The 19412-nt window shown below is 42.4% G+C and overlaps 1 protein-coding gene across 1 annotated transcript in view; it reads left to right on the forward strand.

Annotated features, from left to right (window-relative positions):
* Positions 1–19412, forward strand: part of abca12 (ATP binding cassette subfamily A member 12) — a 97176-nt gene that overhangs the window by 8114 nt on the left and 69650 nt on the right. Inside the window, exons 8-19 of the mRNA XM_090230062.1 lie at positions 98–303; positions 2503–2624; positions 3503–3606; positions 4589–4732; positions 5448–5617; positions 5935–6065; positions 6213–6343; positions 12531–12701; positions 13148–13359; positions 16083–16213; positions 18149–18269; positions 18818–19148. Of these exons, the coding sequence (XP_090086188.1) occupies positions 98–303; positions 2503–2624; positions 3503–3606; positions 4589–4732; positions 5448–5617; positions 5935–6065; positions 6213–6343; positions 12531–12701; positions 13148–13359; positions 16083–16213; positions 18149–18269; positions 18818–19148 (1974 nt within the window). The remainder of the gene's footprint in view (positions 1–97; positions 304–2502; positions 2625–3502; positions 3607–4588; positions 4733–5447; positions 5618–5934; positions 6066–6212; positions 6344–12530; positions 12702–13147; positions 13360–16082; positions 16214–18148; positions 18270–18817; positions 19149–19412) is intronic.

A 19412-nucleotide genomic window follows, 5' to 3' on the forward strand; every position in this document is an offset into this window, starting at 1 on the left:
TTTCCAACAGTGACAAACAAGACTTGGGAGGATGGCAAGATAGATAGATGGATCATGTTTGATGTTTAATGTTGAAGCATGCTGCTGGTTCCCTCAGGTGCTGACGGAACTGTTGCTGAAAGACCCAGCGCAGGCCCTGACCACAATGGGCACGGCAGTTGTGGTGTTTGAGAGGCTGCAGAGGGAGACTTCGCTGTGGGAGGGGCTACTGGGCCTGCCACGTCTCCTCATGCCCACCACCCCCGATAAGATCCTGGATCAGGTGCTGGATGAGGGGGAGAGTCTTCTGCAAAACATCAAGAGGTAATGTATTAATCAAATGTATTTTACATCAACAGTTGGTCACGTGTGGCTCAGTTGGTAGAGAATGCCTCTTAAAAGTCTTGCAATGCCAGGATCATGGGTTTGATTCCCGCTAAGGACATCCATATGAAAATGCATGCATGCATGATAGTAAGTCGCTTTGGATAAAGCCTCTACTCAATGGCATTTACTATTATTAGTTGTCACAAAGTGCTTATCAAAGTGCTCACCAAAGTACCTAACAAAGTGCTTATCAAAGTGCTAACCAAAGTGCTAACCAAAGTGCCTAACAAGGTGCTTAACAAAGTACCTAACAAAGTGCTTAACAAAGTGCCTAACAAAGTGCCTAACAAAATGCCTAACAAAGTGCTTAACAAAGTGCTCAACAAAGTGCCTAACAAAGTGCTTAACAAAGTGCTTAACAAAGTGCCTAACAAAGTGCTTAACAAAGTGCTTAACAAAGTGCCTAACAAGGTGCTTAACAAAGTGCCTAACAAAGTGCCTAACAAAGTGCTTAACAAAGTGCCTAACAAAGTGCCTAACAAAGTGCTTAACAAAGTGCCTAACAAAGTGCCTAACAAAGTGCCTAACAAAGTGCTTAACAAAGTGCTTAACAAAGTGCCTAACAAAGTGCTTAACAAAGTGCTTAACAAAGTGCCTAACAAAGTGCCTAACAAAGTGCTTAACAAAGTGCTTATCAAAGTGCTAACCAAAGTGCTAACCAAAGTGCCTAACAAGGTGCTTAACAAAGTACCTAACAAAGTGCTTAACAAAGTGCCTAACAAAGTGCTCAACAAAGTGCCTAACAAAGTGCTTAACAAAGTGCTTAACAAAGTGCCTAACAAAGTGCTTAACAAAGTGCTTAACAAAGTGCCTAACAAAGTGCCTAACAAAGTACCTAACAAAGTGCTTAACAAAGTGCCTAACAAAGTGCTTAACAAAGTGCTTAACAAAGTGCCTAACAAAGTGCCTAACAAAGTACCTAACAAAGTGCTTAACAAAGTGCCTAACAAAGTACCTAACAAAGTGCTTAACAAAGTGCCTAACAAGGTGCTTAACAAAGTGCCTAACAAAGTGCCTAACAAAGTGCTTAACAAAGTGCCTAACAAAGTGCTTAACAAAGTGCCTAACAAAGTGCTTAACAAAGTACTCAACAAAGTGCTTAACAAAGTGCCTAACAAAGTGCCTAACAAAGTGCTTAACAGTAACCCGGCCTAGAGCACAAAGAGCAAGCAGAAGCACACCGACAAGGAAACAACTAACTAGAAGGAAGGACCCTGGAAATGAACCAGGCTCTGAGGATAGTATTGTTGAGGAAGCGGGCAGAGTTTGGGAGGAGAGAGATAGTTGTAGTATGGAGGGTATAGTGTTGATGGAGTTTTAAACTGTACTGACCCTAGCTTCAAACCTTGGGTGGTTCTGGATGTAGGGTGTAGTTGCCCCCAGATGTTGATTTGGGGTCAGTTTGGCATTCCCCCACCAATGGTTTAGGTTAGGATTGGGAGAGGGGAAGCTGATCCTAGATCTGTACCTAGGGGAATCTTCTGCCTGTAGTGTGGTTCTGTGAGTTTAGCGAGAGATAGATAGTTATAGAGTACAGGATGAACTATAGAGGGAGTTTCGACAAACACTGCTGAACTTTACCATTCCTTTTTATCTCAACAATCTGGTTTGTCATCTTGCACCATGGTGGAAAAATGCATACCTCCTAAGCTGTGTTTTATTCATGATGAATGACAGGCTCTTTCTTCTCCGTGACAAAAGTCATGTCAAAACTAGTTTCTTCAAGGTATTACATAAGCATAATAAACTCATCTTGCTGCAGGTGTCTGGAATGTGTGTGTGTGAGTGTGTGTGTGTGTGTTTCAAGTTTTATTTGTCGTATGTACGGCATACACATGTTATACACCATCCAACGAAATGCTTACTTCCAGACTCCTTCTCGCCAATGCAACAACAATAAGAAATAAGATACGATAAGAATACAAACATAAAGTAAATTGCTTAGTAGAATAGAATAAACTTTGTAGCATAAGTATAACACAGGAAGCACAATTTATGATTCAATATTGTGCGTGTGTGTGCTACGTGCATGTGTTCACACTCCGATATCTCAATGTCTGTGCTCACCATAGCCTACATTAGGTGAGTAAATCATTATCAGGCATATGTTTTCTCCTCCTCCCCTCTCTTGTGTAGGACTATAGCTGCCATCGAGAGCAACTTCCCAGAGGCTAATCTTTCAGTTGTCTCCATGGTGAACCCTGCTATTGTCGGAAGCATCAACCTGCTCCAGTACATCAGGAACTGGCATGGCAGAGGTACGGTACCTATGCCAAGAACAAAGCAATCAACAAAATCAGATCTGTTTATTAGACAATTTATTTAAACACAAGTAGAAAAAGACAACATGCATAAATACAATTATTGAGGATTACACAAAAAATGTATATTTACATTGTGGCCCTCTTTAAATCACTTCCAACCTTTTTCTTACATCATACTATCTCTATTGTTTTCTGATGACTCTCTCCTTAACATCCTTATTCTTTCTCTAATTACTAATTTACCTAAAGCACCACATGTCCATCTGCACTCATTTACATGTTTTTGATTTGTCAGTGTATTTATTCAGTTGGGAAGACATAAATATAATCTGATGCTCGGAATCAGATGCATTTTACATTTTTGAATTCAGACTCCACATGCAGGCCAACAACAATAAACTTTTATCCCAAGGGGAAACTCCCTAACAAAGCACAATACTGTTTCGCCATGTTATGGCGTTATCATCTGGGTTAAAACAAGATGCAATCGCTTTAATAACTATTAAATCAAGTATCAGGAATTTCTGACCTGTTGCTTTTGGATAAACAATTTGTGCAAGAATAAATCCTGGCAACTACAAAACTAGCTCATTTAAGTTCAGCTATGTGAATCAGCCAGGTTAATTGGAAGAGGACAGAGGTAGTGTTTTTATTTGTCATGACTTACAGAATCAAACAACATTCTTTTGATTTGGAAGGGAACACTATGAAAGAAACTAGAATGTGAACTTACATCCAACATTTATACTAGATCAAAATACAAACCCCTCAGAGGAATGTTGACTCTCATGTTTTCAGCTCTCACTTGTCAGTAACCTCTTTAGATAGGCCACTTTTATCTGACATTTCTCAAAAAATATGATTTTACACAGATGTCTACATCACCCTTGGTGATGTTATCATGGTGCCACCCAATACCTCAGCACCAGCAGCTGTCAACTCCCTCATGCAGCAGGTCAGGATACCACTAGACAAGGTAAACCTCCCTTCCCTGGCCAAAGGCCCCGTTTGAATGCTTTAGAAATGTGAGTTAAGCTTCCCTAGCCTGGTCCAGATCTGTTTGTGCTGTCTAGCCAACTCCTATGTTCATTGTTATGTCACATTGGCAAGACAGCACAAACATATCTGGGACCAGGCTAAAGATTCCATTCCCTGGGCTAAATCTGTTCTTAGTACAGCACAGTATGTGTCTGAATATCCTCCAGTAAATAAATATTTAGCCTGTATGACGGCATACTAAATAATATAATCTGATTAGTCTAGGTACCAGGAAGTGACTAGGAATGCTTCTATCTGATGTCAGGATGGATGTAAAACCTGTTCTTACTCAACAGTGATACTCATCACCAATTTTCTAAAAGGGACAATATAACTCAGTCTATGAATTTGAGAGTTCTTCAGCCCCATCCCTAAGCTATTTACCCCAAAAAGTGGCGGGGTGCCTGTTTTGTTGTTATTTGAATGCCCGATTGTCCCTTTAAAGGAATACTTCAGGATTTTGGCAATGATGCCCTTTATCTACTTGCCTAGAGTCAGATGAACTGGTGGATACAATTTTTATGTCTCTGTGTCCAGTATGAATGAAGTTAGAGGTAGTTTCGCGAGCCAGTACTAGTATTAGCGCAATGACTGAAGTCTATGGGTATCTGCTAGCATGATACCCATAGATACCCATAGACTTCCAGCCATAGACTTCCAGCCATTGTGCTAACGCTAGTTAGCATTGTCTCGAGAAACGACCCCTAACTTCCTTCATACTGGACACAGCGACATAACAATTGTCTGGAGAAATAGATAAAGGGCCTCATTGCCAAAATCCCGAATTATCCCTTTGAAGGAGATATGTACAATTACTCCTAAAAAATTATGTTAGTTCAAAGTAATTATGGGATTATTATAGTATAAATTACTTTACTGATGCATACTCAAACATGAACCTTTCCAACCCCAACCTTTAGGCTGTGGCACTTACAATGGACAAGGCACTCCTGCATTCCTACATATGTTCAGGAAACCTCAGTGTTGAGCTCCAAGCAGCTTGTACTGGAGTGACAATGGATATGCTGCTGGGGTGGATCAGTGCCGACAAGGTGGCCCAACAGGTATGTGTGTGTGTGTAGGTGGCAATGTGTTATGGCATCAGCACAGAGATGAGCAGAGAACAGAGGAAAACAGGCAGTGAATGTTATGTCTGGGGTAGGGCCTGTTGCTGTCTTTCATTTCCTATCTGAATAGCATTACAAACCCTTTTCCCCCTTATTCTATTCTCTGTTGTTCAAATGTAAAGACATTAATACATTATATAATTCCACTTTCTCTCTATCTCTCTTCCTCCTCTCTCTCTTTGTCCCTCCCTTCCTCACTCTACCCCCTTCTCAATGCATACACTCAATCAGAGACACAGGGGCAAACCAAACAAAGGGTTACCTTGGTAACATCCTAGCTACAACAACATAACGGAGCAATGGGGACTGATGGGGGAACTCACAGGGCCACCTGTATAACAGGACCCCAGAGATGACCAATTACACCTTTCTGCCAGGTTGCCACGAGGCTGGGGGTAGAGCTTTAAACTTATTACCAGTCAGGGGCAGATGCAGTGAGCTAAGCCGCCGCTCATCTGTGTGCTCACTCACTGAACTGTCGGGTTCAGAAATAATATATTTCTTCAGGCTGACTGTTTTATCCCTAATGGGCTTATATGATGATCAGTGGTAACTGTCTAAAACATACTGTGCATACAGGGTCGCAAAGGAGATTGGGGTTCAATGGGGTTTATTGGTCCTCTGTGTGGCTTGCTGTGTTTCCCCTCCTCAGAGCCTCCTGGCCTCGAGTAAAGACACTGCTCCGGGGGATGTTACCTTCGCCAGAGGCCTCATCCACAGCCTGATGGGACTGTTTGTGGCCCCCGAGGGCCACGGCTCCTCCAACAACACAAGGTCCCAGCGTAGCAGTGACACACAGCCTCAGACCATAGAGGAAGAGCTGTGAGTGAATATTGTTTTGTTTCTCTCATTGTGTAGTTCTGGTGCTAGATACATGTCAAATACCGCACATTTAAAATTGCCAGCTCAATATTTTATTTGTCATTCAACAAGGTTTGGAAATAGACTTAAAGTAGTCGTCGGTGATGATAGGACTTCCATTTGAATCTACCTGAAATAGGTGTAACTGATCTTAGTACCTGGAAGCTTCAGAATAGTCTATAAACTCCATAAGAAAGTATATTACCAAGCAAAGAAGCCCAAAGTATATCCATAGTGTCCATTCTCCCATGGGTGACATCTAAACTCTGATTTGGCAGGTTCCTGAGTGTGTCCTCAGTAGCAGTGGAACTTCTGAAGGGCATTCCTGGCTGGAACTACGTTCAGATGGCCCTCACCACCGGCCATGCCTCCATGCAGCTGGCTACGACAGGCTTGGATACTCTAGTGGGTATGTACTCTGTGTATAGTACTGTATGAGTGCTGCATATACTGTATCCAATGAAGATGAACTGGAACTGTATACTTCTGTTGTGCCAATAAAGCATTTTGGATTGAATTGACCATGGTCACCTTGTGTTTTATTTCTGACACACAGAGATGATGGGGAAGGTGTCGTCGGACGCCCATACCTACCAAGATACCTTCCTCTCCCTGATGTCCAACCAGGCTGCTGCTGACAACTTTACTGGACAGGTCATGGACTCAATAGTGAAGACAATCATGAAGGTGAGTGGACTGGCTTTAATCAGAAAAAGCAGGCAAAGCTGGTTGAAATGACATCATAAAAAGAACTAAAGTACTTATAATCTGTTTACAACCAGAAGTATACTGAACAAAAATATAAACAAAACATGTAAAGTGTTGGGTCCCATGTTTCATGAGCTGAAATAAAAGATCCAAGCTACAGTGCCTTGCGAAAGTATTCGGCCCCCTTGAACTTTGCGACCTTTTGCCACATTTCAGGCTTCAAACATAAAGATATAAAACTGTATTTTTTTGTGAAGAATCAACAACAAGTGGGACACAATCATGAAGTGGAACGACATTTATTGGATATTTCAAACTTTTTTAACAAATCAAAAACTGAAAAATTGGGCGTGCAAAATTATTCAGCCCCCTTAAGTTAATACTTTGTAGCGCCACCTTTTGCTGCGATTACAGCTGTAAGTCGCTTGGGGTATGTCTCTATCAGTTTTGCACATCGAGAGACTGAATTTTTTTCCCATTCCTCCTTGCAAAACAGCTCGAGCTCAGTGAGGTTGGATGGAGAGCATTTGTGAACAGCAATTTTCAGTTCTTTCCAGATTCTCGATTGGATTCAGGTCTGGACTTTGACTTGGCCATTCTAACACCTGGATATGTTTATTTTTGAACCATTCCATTGTAGATTTTGCTTTATGTTTTGGATCATTGTCTTGTTGGAATACAAATCTCCATCCCAGTCTCATGTCTTTTGCAGACTCCATCAGGTTTTCTTCCAGAATGGTCCTGTATTTGGCTCCATCCATCTTCCCATCAATTTTAACCATCTTCCCTGTCCCTGCTGAAGAAAAGCAGGCCCAAACCATGATGCTGCCACCGCCATGTTTGACAGTGGGGATGGTGTGTTCAGCTGTGTTGCTTTTACGCCAAACATAACGTTTTGCATTGTTGCCAAAAAGTTCAATTTTGGTTTCATCTGACCAGAGCACCTTCTTCCATATGTTTGGTGTGTCTCCCAGGTGGCTTGTGGCAAACTTTAAACAACACTTTTTATGGATATCTTTAAGAAATGGCTTTCTTCCATAAAGGCCAGATTTGTGCAATTTACGACTGATTGTTGTCCTATGGACAGAGTCTCCCACCTCAGCTGTAGATCTCTGCAGTTCATCCAGAGTGATCATGGGCCTCTTGGCTGCATCTCTGATCAGTCTTCTCCTTGTATGAGCTGAAAGTTTAGAGGGACGGCCAGGTCTTGGTTGATTTGCAGTGGTCTGATACTCCTTCCATTTCAATATTATCGCTTGCAAAGTGCTCCTTGGGATGTTTAAAGCTTGGGAAATATTTTTGTATCCAAATCCGGCTTTAAACTTCTTCACAACAGTATCTCTGCCTGGTGTGTTCCTTGTTCTTCATGATGCTCTCTGCGCTTTTAACGGACCTCTGAGACTATCACAGTGCAGGTGCATTTATACGGAGACTTGATTACACACAGGTGGATTGTATTTATCATCATTAGTCATTTAGGTCAACACTGGATCATTCAGAGATCCTCACTGAACTTCTGGAGAGAGTTTGCTGCACTGAAAGTAAAGGGGCTGAATAATTTTGCACGCCCAATTTTTCAGTTTTTGATTTGTTAAAAAAGTTTGAAATATCCAATAAATGTCGTTCCACTTCATGATTGTGTCCCACTTGTTGTTGATTCTTCACAAAAAAATACAGTTGTATATCTTTATGTTTGAAGCCTGAAATGTGGCAAAAGGTCGCAAAGTTCAAGGGGGCCGAATACTTTCGCAAGGCACTGTATGTTCCATACCCACAAAAAGCTTATTTCTCTCAAATTTGTTTACACCCCTGTTAGTGAGCATTCCTCTTTTGCCAAGATAATCCATCCACCAGACAGGTGTAGCATATCAAGAATCTGATTAAACAGCATGATCATTACACAGGTGCATCTTGTGCTGGGGATATTCAAAGGCCACTTTAAATGTGCAGTTTTGTCACACCACACAATGCCACAGATGTACCTCAAGTGCAATTGACATGCTGGCTGCAGGAATGTCTACCAGAGCTGTTGCCAGAGAATTGAATGGTAATTTCTCTACCAGAAGTGCCTCCAACGTTGTTTTAGTGCCTCCAACCATCCTCATAAACGCAGACCACGTGTAACCATGGAAGCCCAGGACCTTCACATCCGGCTTCTTCACATCCGGGATCGTCTGAGACCAGCCACTCGGACAGCTGATGAAACTGAGGAGTATTTCTGTCTGTAATAAGTAGGTGGGTCTATGCCCTCCCAGGCCCACCCATGGCTGCGCCCCTGCCCAGTCATGTGAAATCAAAATATTAGAGCCTAATACATTTATTTAAATCCAATGATTGGGAGAGTAGTACCATTGTCTTGGTGTTTGTTTTTGTAATATGCATTTACAGTTGAAGTCGGAAGTTTACATACACTTAGGTTGGAGTCATTAAAACTCATTTTTCAACCATTCCACAAATTTGTTAACAAACTCTAGTTTTGGCAAGTCGTTTAGGACATCTACTTTGTGCATGACACAAGTAATCTTTCCAACAATTGTTTGCAGAAAGATTATTTCACTTATTTTATATTTTCACTGTATCACAATTCCAGTGGGTCAGAAGTTTACATACACTAAGTTAACTGTGCCTTTAAACAGCTTGTAAAATTTCAGAAAATGATGTCATGGCTTTAGAAGCTTCTGATAGGCAAATCGACATCATTTGAGTCAATTGGAGGTGTACCTGTGGATATATTTCAAGGCCTACCTTCAAACTCAGTGCCTCCTTGCTTGACATAATGGGAAAATCAAAAGAAATCAGCCAAGACCTCAGAAAAAAAAATTGTAGACCTCCACAAGTCTGGTTCATCCTTGGGAGCAATTTCCAAACGCCTGAAGGTACCACGTTCATCTGTTTGGCCATAATGACCATCGTTATGTTTGGAGGAAAAAGGGGGAGGCTTACAAGCCGAAGAACACCATCCCAACCGTGAAGCAGGGGGGTGGCAGCATCATGTTGTGGGGGTGTTTTGCTGCAGGAGGGACTGGTGCACTTCACAAAATAGATGGCATCATGAGGTAGGAAAATTATGTGGATATATTGAAGCAACATTTCAAGACATCAGTTAACCAAGACCAAGTTAAAGCTTGGTCGTAAATGGGTCTTCCAAATGGACAATGACTCTAAGCATACTTCCAAAGTTGTGGCAAAATGGCTTAAGGACAACAAATAAGGTATTTGAGTGGCCATTACAAAGCCCTGACCTCAATCCTATAGAACACTTGTGTTCGGCGTGACAGGCAGCTCTGGCAGCTCAGGACAGACGAGAGACTCCGGCAGCTCAGGACAGACGGGAGACTCCGGCAGCTCAGGACAGACGGGAGACTCCGGCAGCTCAGGACAGACGGGAGACTCTGGCAACTCAGGACAGACGGGAGACTCTGGCAACTCAGGACAGACGGGAGACTCTGGCAGCTCAGGACAGACGGGAGACTCTGGCAGCGCTGGAGAGGAGGAAGGCTCTGACAGCACTGGAGAGGCGGGAACACCTGTAGGGAGAAGACGGAGAGACAGCCTGGTGCGGGGGGCTGCCACCGGAGGGCTGGTACGTGGAGGTGGCACCGGATAGACCAGACTGTGAAGGTGCACAGGAGGTCTCGAGCATCGAGCCTGCCCAACCTTACCTGGTTGAATGCTCCCCGTTGCCAGGCCAGTGCGGTGAGGTGGAATAGCCTGCACTGGGCTGTGCTGGTGAACCGGGGACACCATGCGTAAGTCTGGTGCCATGTACACCGGCCCGAGGAGACGTATTGGAGACCAGATGCGCTGAGCCGGCTTCATTGCACCTGGCTCGATGCCCACTCTAGCCCGGCCGATACGAGGAGCTGAACACGGTGCCTGCCCGGTCCCTCTCTCTCTCCGGTAAGCACGGGAAGTTGGCGCAGGTCTCCTACCTGCCTTCGCCACACTCCCCATGTGCCCCCACCCAATACATTTTTGGGGCTGCCTCTCGGGCTTCCAGCCGCGCTGCCGTGCTGCCTCCTCATACCACCGCTTCTCGGCTTTCGCTGCCTCCAGCTCAGCCTTGGGGCGGCGATATTCTCCAGCCTGTGCCCAGGGTCCCTTGCCGTCCAGAATCTCCTCCCATGTCTAGGAGTCCTGCGATCGCTGCTTCTTCTGCTGCTGCCCGTTACCACGCTGCTTGGTCCTTTTGTGGTGGGTGTATCTGTAACGGATCTCGTCCTCCTCTTCTGAGGAGGAGTAGCGAGATGGATCGAGGACCAAACGCAGCGTGGTAAGTGTCCATAATGTTTAATAAAAACAACAGAACACTGGAACAAAACAAAATAACGCGCATCAACGAAACAGTCCCGTGTGGCGAACAAACACTGACACGGAAGACAAACACCCACGAAACACAGGTGGAAAAAAGGCTACCTAAGTATGATTCTCAATCAGAGACAACTAACGACACCTGCCTCTGATTGAGAACCATACTAGGCAGAACACAGAAACCAACATAGAAAAACAAACATAGACTGCCCACCCCAACTCACGCCCTGACCATACTAAACAAAGACGAAACAAAGGAACTAAGGTCAGAACGTGACAGTCCCACAGTTGACAGTGCATGTCGGAGTAAAAAACAATCCTTGAGGTCGAAGGAATTGTCGGCAGAGCTACGAGACAGGATTGTGTCGAGGCACAGATCTGGGGAAGGGTGCCAAAAAATGTCTGCAGCATTGAAGGTTACCAAGAACACAGTTGCCTCCATCATTCTTAAATGGAAGAAGTTTGGAACCACCAATACTCTTTCTTGAGCTGGACGCTCGGCCAAACTGAGCAATCGGGGGAGAAGGGCCTTGGTCAGGGAGGTAACCAAGAACCCGATGGTCACTCCGACACAGCTCTAGAGTTCCTTTGTGGAGATGGGAGAACCTTCCAGTAGGACAACCATCTCTGCAGCACTCCACCAATCAGGCCCTTACGGTAGAGTGCCCAGACGGAAGCCACTCCTCAGTAAATGGCACATGACAGCCCGCTCTGGTCTGATGAAACCAAGATTGAACTCTTTGGCCTGAATGCCAAGTGTCACATCTGGAGGAAACCTGGCACCATCCCTACGGTGAAGCATGGTGGTGGCAGCATCATGCTGTGGGGATATCTATTAGCGGCAGGGACTGGAAAACTAGTCAGGATCGAGGCAAAGATGAACGGAGCACAGAGTACAGAGAGATTCTTGATGAAAACCTGCTCCGGAGCATGCAGGACCTCAGACTGGGGCGAAGATTCACCTTCCAACAGGACAACGACCCTAAGCACACAGCCAAGACAACACAGGAGTGGCTTCGGTTCAAGTCTCTGAATATCCTCGAGTGGCCCAGCCAGAGCCCGGACCTTAACCCGATCAAACATCTCTGGAGAGACCTGAAAATATCTGTGCAACAATGCTACCCATCCAACCTGACAGAGCTTGAGAGGATATGCAGAGAGGAATGGGAGAAACTCCCCAAATACAGGTGTGCAAAGCTTGTGGCGTCATACCCAAGAAGACTCGCGGCTGTAATTGCTTCCAAAAGTGCTTCAACAAAGTACTGAGTAAAGGGTCTGAATACTTATGTAAATGTAACGTTTCAGGTTTTTATTTCTAATAAATTTGCAAACATTTCTAAAATGGTGATGAATACTTTCTGAAGGCACTGTGTATGGGTCATACACAGTGCCTATATTTTCAGTGATATGATGTTCTTGTTGGTTTCCAATAGATCCTAATGGCTCAGGGACATTCATTCATTCAATCATTATTTATTTATTTAATTAATAGATTTATTCAATCATTAATTAATAAATAAATACATGTATTCATTAATTCATTACTTGTTGGGTTCCAGTAGGTTATAATGGCTCAGTGACATTCATCCATCCATTAATTCATTACTTGTTGGTTTCCAATAGGTTCTAATGGCTCAGTGACATCCATCCATCCATTCATTCATTACTTGTTGGGTTCCAGTAGGTTCTAATTTCTCAGTGACATCCATCCATTCATTCATTCCTTGTTGGTTTCCAATAGGTTATAATGGCTCAGTGACATCCATCCATTCATTCATTCCTTGTTGGTTTCCAATAGGTTATAATGGCTCAGTGACATTCATTCATTTATTCATTGCTTGTTGGTTTCCAATAGGTCCTAATATCTCAGGGACCAGTAAGGTGTGAAGATCTGCTGGGCCAGTGGTCCTGGCTCTCCTCTCTGAGCTCCATGGACCCCAGCCTGTGGAACGCCCTCTTCTGCCCAGGGAACAACTCTCATCTCCCAGACGCTCTGCTGGCTGAGTGGATGCCCGTGGTTGACAAGGTAAGTCATGTGTACCTGGACAGCTCTCACAGGTTGTGTCTTATTGGCTAGGTCACCCCTAGAAAATGAGGTTCTGATAAAATAACTGAAGATTAAAAGGTTATCACAAAAGCAGAATACAAACAACACACACCTCCCTCAGACCCAATACTGGTTTAGACCATGTAGGTCATTTACATTAGAAACATTAGAAACATTGATGAATGGTCTAGTGAGAATACCATTGGTAGTAAACAGTAAACAGAAAATGTGTCATATGAGCCTATGGATTTTCCTTCTATAGATTTTTTTCCAGAAACCATTTTCTGTAATTTTGAGAACTTACTTTACGTACATTTTTTGGGATATTAAGACGTTTTAGTATAAGCCAGCAATTGTTGTTATGTTATATCCTAAAACATATTCAACTTTCTTTGATCATTTTGTAATTTCCTTCTATATCCAAGGCGACTCAGCTTATGAACATAGTACAGGGCACTACCAACGCCAATGTCACCGTTCCCATGATCCTCACTGAGTGGCATGCACTGGCTGGCTCCTTTGTCAGCGGTGAAGTGGCCTTGAGGAACTTCAGTAATCTGTTGGATGCTGCCTACCTGGTGGGCTGGGTCCCTGAGAACATCACTGCAGTGGACTGGACACAGATTCTCATGACAAGGTTAGTGTGTGTACACACACTAATGAAGGCCCTTTGGCCGAAACGTTGGTCAAATAAATCGACCAAGTAGAGATGAGTGTATACTCTTTCTTTTTCATTTGTCATGGTCAGTGTACCTTTAGTAACCACAGGATGACCATGCTGTCTTGAGATAATATAATCAAGGTTTGTGTATAAATGAGTATACAATATCCTTGCATCCACAAGCGGAGTTGTCAGTATGTACCATACCAGTCAAAAGTTTGGACTCACCTACTCATTCAAGGGTTTTTATTTATGTTTACTATTTTCTACATTGTAGAATAATAGTGACGACATCACAACTATAAAATAATACATACAGAATCGTGTAGTAACCAAATATATTTTATATTTGAGATTAAGAGAATGCCAAAAGTGTGCAAAGCTGTCATCAAGGCAAAGAGTGGCTACTTTGAAGAATATTAAATCTAAAATATATATTTTTTGGTTACTACATGATGCCATATGTGTTATTTAATAGTTGTGATATCGTCACTGTTATTCGACAATGTAGAAAATAGTACAAATAAAGAAAAACCCTTGAATGAGTAGGTGTGTCCAAACTTTTGACTGGTACTGTAGGCGAGCCGACATCATGAAAATATTGAGTCTATCAATATGCGTTAGCAAATACAACATGCAGAAATGATACTGAATATAGCATTGATGTAAAGTGAGATTCCACTTGACCGTTGAGTCCTTTTATGCGCTCTGGACATACTCTGGTAGTTCCCAACTTGCTAACGACCATCAGGCCCTAACAACCTGGTACTCAGGGCTCTATTGTCCCTCTAACCACACTGATGTCAATGCAAATGCGATCAAAAATCACATCCAACACTTACCATCAAAACAGTATGAGCTTTTAAATCTCACCTCACTGTGATGATCAGTTTGAAGGAAGAAATTCAACAACAAGTTGAAACTGAGTGGAAAACATGGTTGATGTGTATGTTGTTTCAAAGCCTTAACACAACAAAATGGATACCACTTTCTAAGGTGATGATGAATTCAAAGCACCCATATGCATATTAGAATGAGCCCTAAAAACTAAATTGTACAATACATAGCCTACCGCTTATCATGCATGGCAGAACAACATCAAATAAAACTGATTTAAGATGTCCTTGCTACATCATTGGTCTAGCCTATACTCCAAAATTAAACAAATTGGAGTAGGCCTAATCACCTTTGAGCGTGTACTGTATTATTATGCATACTGAATGGACTGGTTAGCTTATGCTCCAAATTTCTATTCATGAGTCTGGGAGAGAATGAATAGCCCTAGGCGTTGCTGTTGGTTCATTGATTGTGTAGGGGAGCTTACAGGTAGCCTACAATTATAGTGCATTTGTATTTGATTTTGAATAGCCTAGTAATAGGGTTAATCGGGTGGAACATTACCTTTAGCTATACAGAATATCTCACCACCAAGTGTTTCCACCTCCTTCTCTTTCCTTTATTCCTTTCTGGAACATTCAGAGAAGCTGTATTTCGTTGTGAAAACGTGTTACTATTGATGTTCCCAAACAGATTTCACTTGGTTTCCCAAATTAAGCACTGGGTAGCTCCAGAAACAGGGTTGGGGAGCCCACGGCATGCAGAGTGTGGGCGAAATATTAACTGTTGCGCAGCAATAGCATGCACCTCAAACAGTGGTTGATGCATGAAGTGAAATAAGTGTTCTTGTATTTCTTTTCCAGCTGCTCATATTAAGCACAGCTCTGCTATAAAACCGAAGTAGGCTACCAGGGATCATTGAAAAACGGACGGTGGGAAGCTTGCGGCCTCCATTCCCTGTCTTTTTACCCACCCCCTGTTCCTGCCCATTTGATAATGGGCCGTTCTAAATCAAAATTAATTTGACATATTTGTGAAGACGAGATTAAATTGAGAATAATCTGATGGGTGAAAATATGATCACTTGATGAGAGAACAGCTGTGCATCTTGAGGCAATGAACATAGCGCAAGCTTTTTTTTGCAACTTTCTCAAATCATCAATAGCCTATAGTTTCGTCATGCAGCCCATATATGTTTTGATTTTTAAGACATTCTAAGGTTTATCAATCACAACAACATTTTCCAAATAAATCTAAATCTATTTTATAGGACCTGTTTCAAATGATCACGTTTACGCTCAGCATAGCCATTTCATATGTGCACTCCCTCCAGACTGGTAAAAAATCCTTTCTATTTTATTCAGCTATATTTAATTATATCCTTCTTACTATAAAGTCATATAATATAAAATAATGGCACGGGACTTTTAAACATATATTGTCTGCTAAATGAACAAGCCTACAGCCTACGGCATGGAGCATAGCCAGATAATATACAATAAAAGGCCAACTCATATTCTGTTTATCTGAAATACATTTTCTTCACATCATAATGTTTCTTTAGACCTGACTAAAATAAATAATATATTTAATAGACCTTTTTAAATGTAGATGTTCCAAAGGCACATCACCTGCTTGTATGTGTGGAGGCCTGGAGATGCTAAACACCTTTATGTTAATTAACGGTCAATTACCTTGTGACCAGCAGGGTGTTTTGCATAACAATAACCGGTTGACAAAATGTCAGCCCTAGCTGAGATGAGGTATTGCTATCCAATATGTTAGTGGGATATGTAAGTGTGTATATGTTATGAGTTGGTTGTCATGTATAAACTGAACATCCATTTCTCTATGTCTTTCAGGGGTTTGGGGGCATTCATCACTGTGGGCTCTCACCTCCAGAACAGCTCAATGTGGCCGTCTATGGAGTCATACTTCCACATCGCCTACTGGATAATGAACTACCAGCCCAATGTCACCGCTTCACCAAATTGTGAGTCAGGCATGCATACACCAATACAACAAACACATAAAGAACACATGCACACATAAGGTAAGGTACGTACAGTGCATTTGGAAAGTATTCAGACCCCTTGACTTTTTCCACATTTTATTACTTTACAGCCTTATTCTAAAATTGAATAAATCGTTTTTTCCCCCTCATCTATCTACACACAGTACCCCATAATGACAAAGCAAAAACTGTTTTTTGAAATTTTGCAAATGTATTAACAATAAAAACTGAAAATAACATTTACTTAATTAATCAGACCCTTTACTCAGTACTTTGTTGAAGCACCTTTGGCAGTGATTACAGCCTTGTGTCTTCTTGGGTATGACGCTACAAGCTTGGCACACCTGTATTTGGGGAGATTCTCCCATTCTTCTCTGCAGATCCTGTCAAGATCTGTCAGGTTGGATATGGAACGTTGCTGCACAGCTATTTTCAGGTCTCTCCAGAGATGTTCGATCGGGTTCAAGTCCGGGCTCTGGATGTGCTACTCAAGGACATTCAGAGACTTGAACCAAAGCCACTCCTGCATTGTCTTGGGTTGTGTGTTTAGAGTCGTTGTCCTGTTGGAAGGTGAACCTTCGCCCCAGTCTGAGGTCCTGAGCGCTCTGGAGCAGGTTTTCATCAAGGTTCTCTCTGTACTTTTCTCTGTTAATCTTTCATTCAATCCTGACTAGTCTCCTAGTCCCTGCTGCTGAAAAACATCCCCACAGCATGATGCTGCCACCACCATGCTTCACCGTAGGGATGGTGCCAGGTTTCCTCCAGACGTGTCACTTGGCATTCAGGCCAAAGAGTTCAATCTGGGTTTCATCAGGCCAGAGAATCTTGTTTCTCATAGTCTGAATGTCTTTAGGGGCCTTTTGGCAAACTCCAAGCGGGCTGTCATGTGCCTTTTACTGAGGAGTGGCTTTCATCTAGCTACTCTACCATAAAGACCTGATTGGTGGAGTGCTGCAGAGATGGTTGTCCTTCTGGAGGTTTCTCCCATCTCCACAGAGGAACTCTCTTCTCCAGATCCAATCAATTGAATTTACTACAGGCGGATCAATCAAGTTGTAGAAACATCTCAAGGATGATCAACAGAAGCACGATTCCCCTGAGCTCAATGTCAAGTCTCAAAGCAAATGGTCTGAATACTTAGGTATTAAAAAAAAAATATATATATATAAATTAGCAAAAATGTCAAAAAATCTGTTTTTCGCTTTGCCATTATGGGGTATTGTGTGTATGTTGATAGGGGGGGAAAAATGATTATATTTTAAAATAAGGCTGTAAAGTAACAAAATGTGGATAAAGTCAAGGGGTCTGAATACTTTCCAAAGGTACTAAATGCCTTGTCCAAGCCAGTATGGACCATAGCCTGTTTTTGTAAGGTGAGGCAGCTTGATGTACAAGTAGACCGCCTGGAGGGTTAGGGTCAGTTTTAGCTCACAAGTACACAAATAGACAGTATGATATTTACTTATTGTTATAACTGATCAGTTAAGTGCCAATCATACCATGGAACAGAAGCTGCTGAGAGCTAGCAATGTGATTACTCATTATAATGAGGAATAAGCAAATGTTCATAGTCAGCAATATCCAGTATCCATATCCAATGCTCAAAGCTACATGCATTTTTGGCAATATGACCACCATTGCACGTGTGTACATTTCGATAACATGGCTACTCATTGTCCTGGTTGTCTTGGTGTTGTCATCAATGCTGAGCAGTAGCTCTGTGACAAAGATACATAATGACAAGATACACTGTTTGTCCCAAACCCTATTCGCTATAGAGTGCACTACTTTTGACCAGAGCCCCCTGGTCAGAAGTAATGCACTATATAGGGTGCTATTTTGGACGCAGGCTCTGTCTGTTCCACTCATGAACTCTATCTGTTTTAAAACAATATATAATATATATCATAACAGGTACTGTTGATTCTACCACATACGCCTATATCTGCAATACTGGGTTTACCTGGCAGCAGTTTATCCCAACCACCGCTGCTCTGGTGCAGGAGTTTTCTGCTAATCCTGCTGTATTACTTAGGTAAGTCATCTCATAGGGCAGAGAAGGATAGAGCCTGGCCATAGGTGTGGAGTTTATGGTTTAGGCATGTCCAGAATGGCACCATTTTCCTTACTTAGTGCACTACTTTTGACCAGGGCCCATTGGGCTCTTTTCAAAAGCAGTGCGCTATATAGGGAATAGGGTGCCATTTGGGATGCATACCGTGCCTCTAAGTAAAGTGTTATCTAACTACTGTAATGTCACTTCTGCCACAGACTATCTGTCTTTCCTTCTCCTGCTCACATTGTGTCTAATTGTTCCTCACATTGTAATGAATCCGATTCACACTTACTTCTTAGTGTTGCGCTCTCATTGATCTGTTTTGTTGTTGTCAATTGATCATATGTTTTATGACTAGATTATTATTACAACATATAGACTAATAGATTATTACTAAAACAAATGATTTGTTATTGATTTTGATTAGTGGTTTATTAGATGTAAATGTACCTTTTCTAGTTGATTATGAGGCATGTGTTTGGTGCCAAGTGAGGAGATAACAAATATTTTTGTTCTCTTTTCAACAGGCATGTCCAGGGCTCCTTGTCTTTCCTCCAGGCTGTCTATGGAAACATTGCCACAGGCCCGGTCACCCAGCTCCTCAGGTCTGACCTAGTCCTAGGGGACGGCTCCATCCCAGCCCTCCTGGAGAACCTGATCACCATCCTGAACAAGGACATCACGCTGGTCTCCAACCTCATGTCCCTGGAGCAGTTTAGCACCAACTCCGAGCTGCCCCTCTCTCTCCTGGGGGAGATGTTAGAGGCCCTGGGCCTGAAGCCTCTGGAAGCCCTGTGGACCCAGGGAGGTGGATTCCAGGCTCCCAATGCTTCATCTGTGATGGCCATTGCCCTGAAGGTAGCCAAAAACATTAGACAGAGATTAAGCCTAGTTCTGGACTAGAAAGCATTTTCAAAGGAGATTCTTTATAGGGCATGATTTTTAGACCAGGACTAAATGTAATCTGTGTCCGGGAAACCACACCGTATAGTATTTTGCAATTGTATTATTTATTCAAGATCAATGTCTTGTAGATTTGAAACTGTAGATATGATTAATGATTCAGAACATAATTAAAACAACCAAAAATATCATAATATGTAATAAATATGTAATATGTAA

The sequence above is a fragment of the Oncorhynchus mykiss genome, chromosome 3, assembly GCF_057628025.1.
Source record: "Oncorhynchus mykiss isolate SJ-2025 chromosome 3, ASM5762802v1, whole genome shotgun sequence".
NCBI classification, from domain to species: domain Eukaryota; kingdom Metazoa; phylum Chordata; class Actinopteri; order Salmoniformes; family Salmonidae; genus Oncorhynchus; species Oncorhynchus mykiss.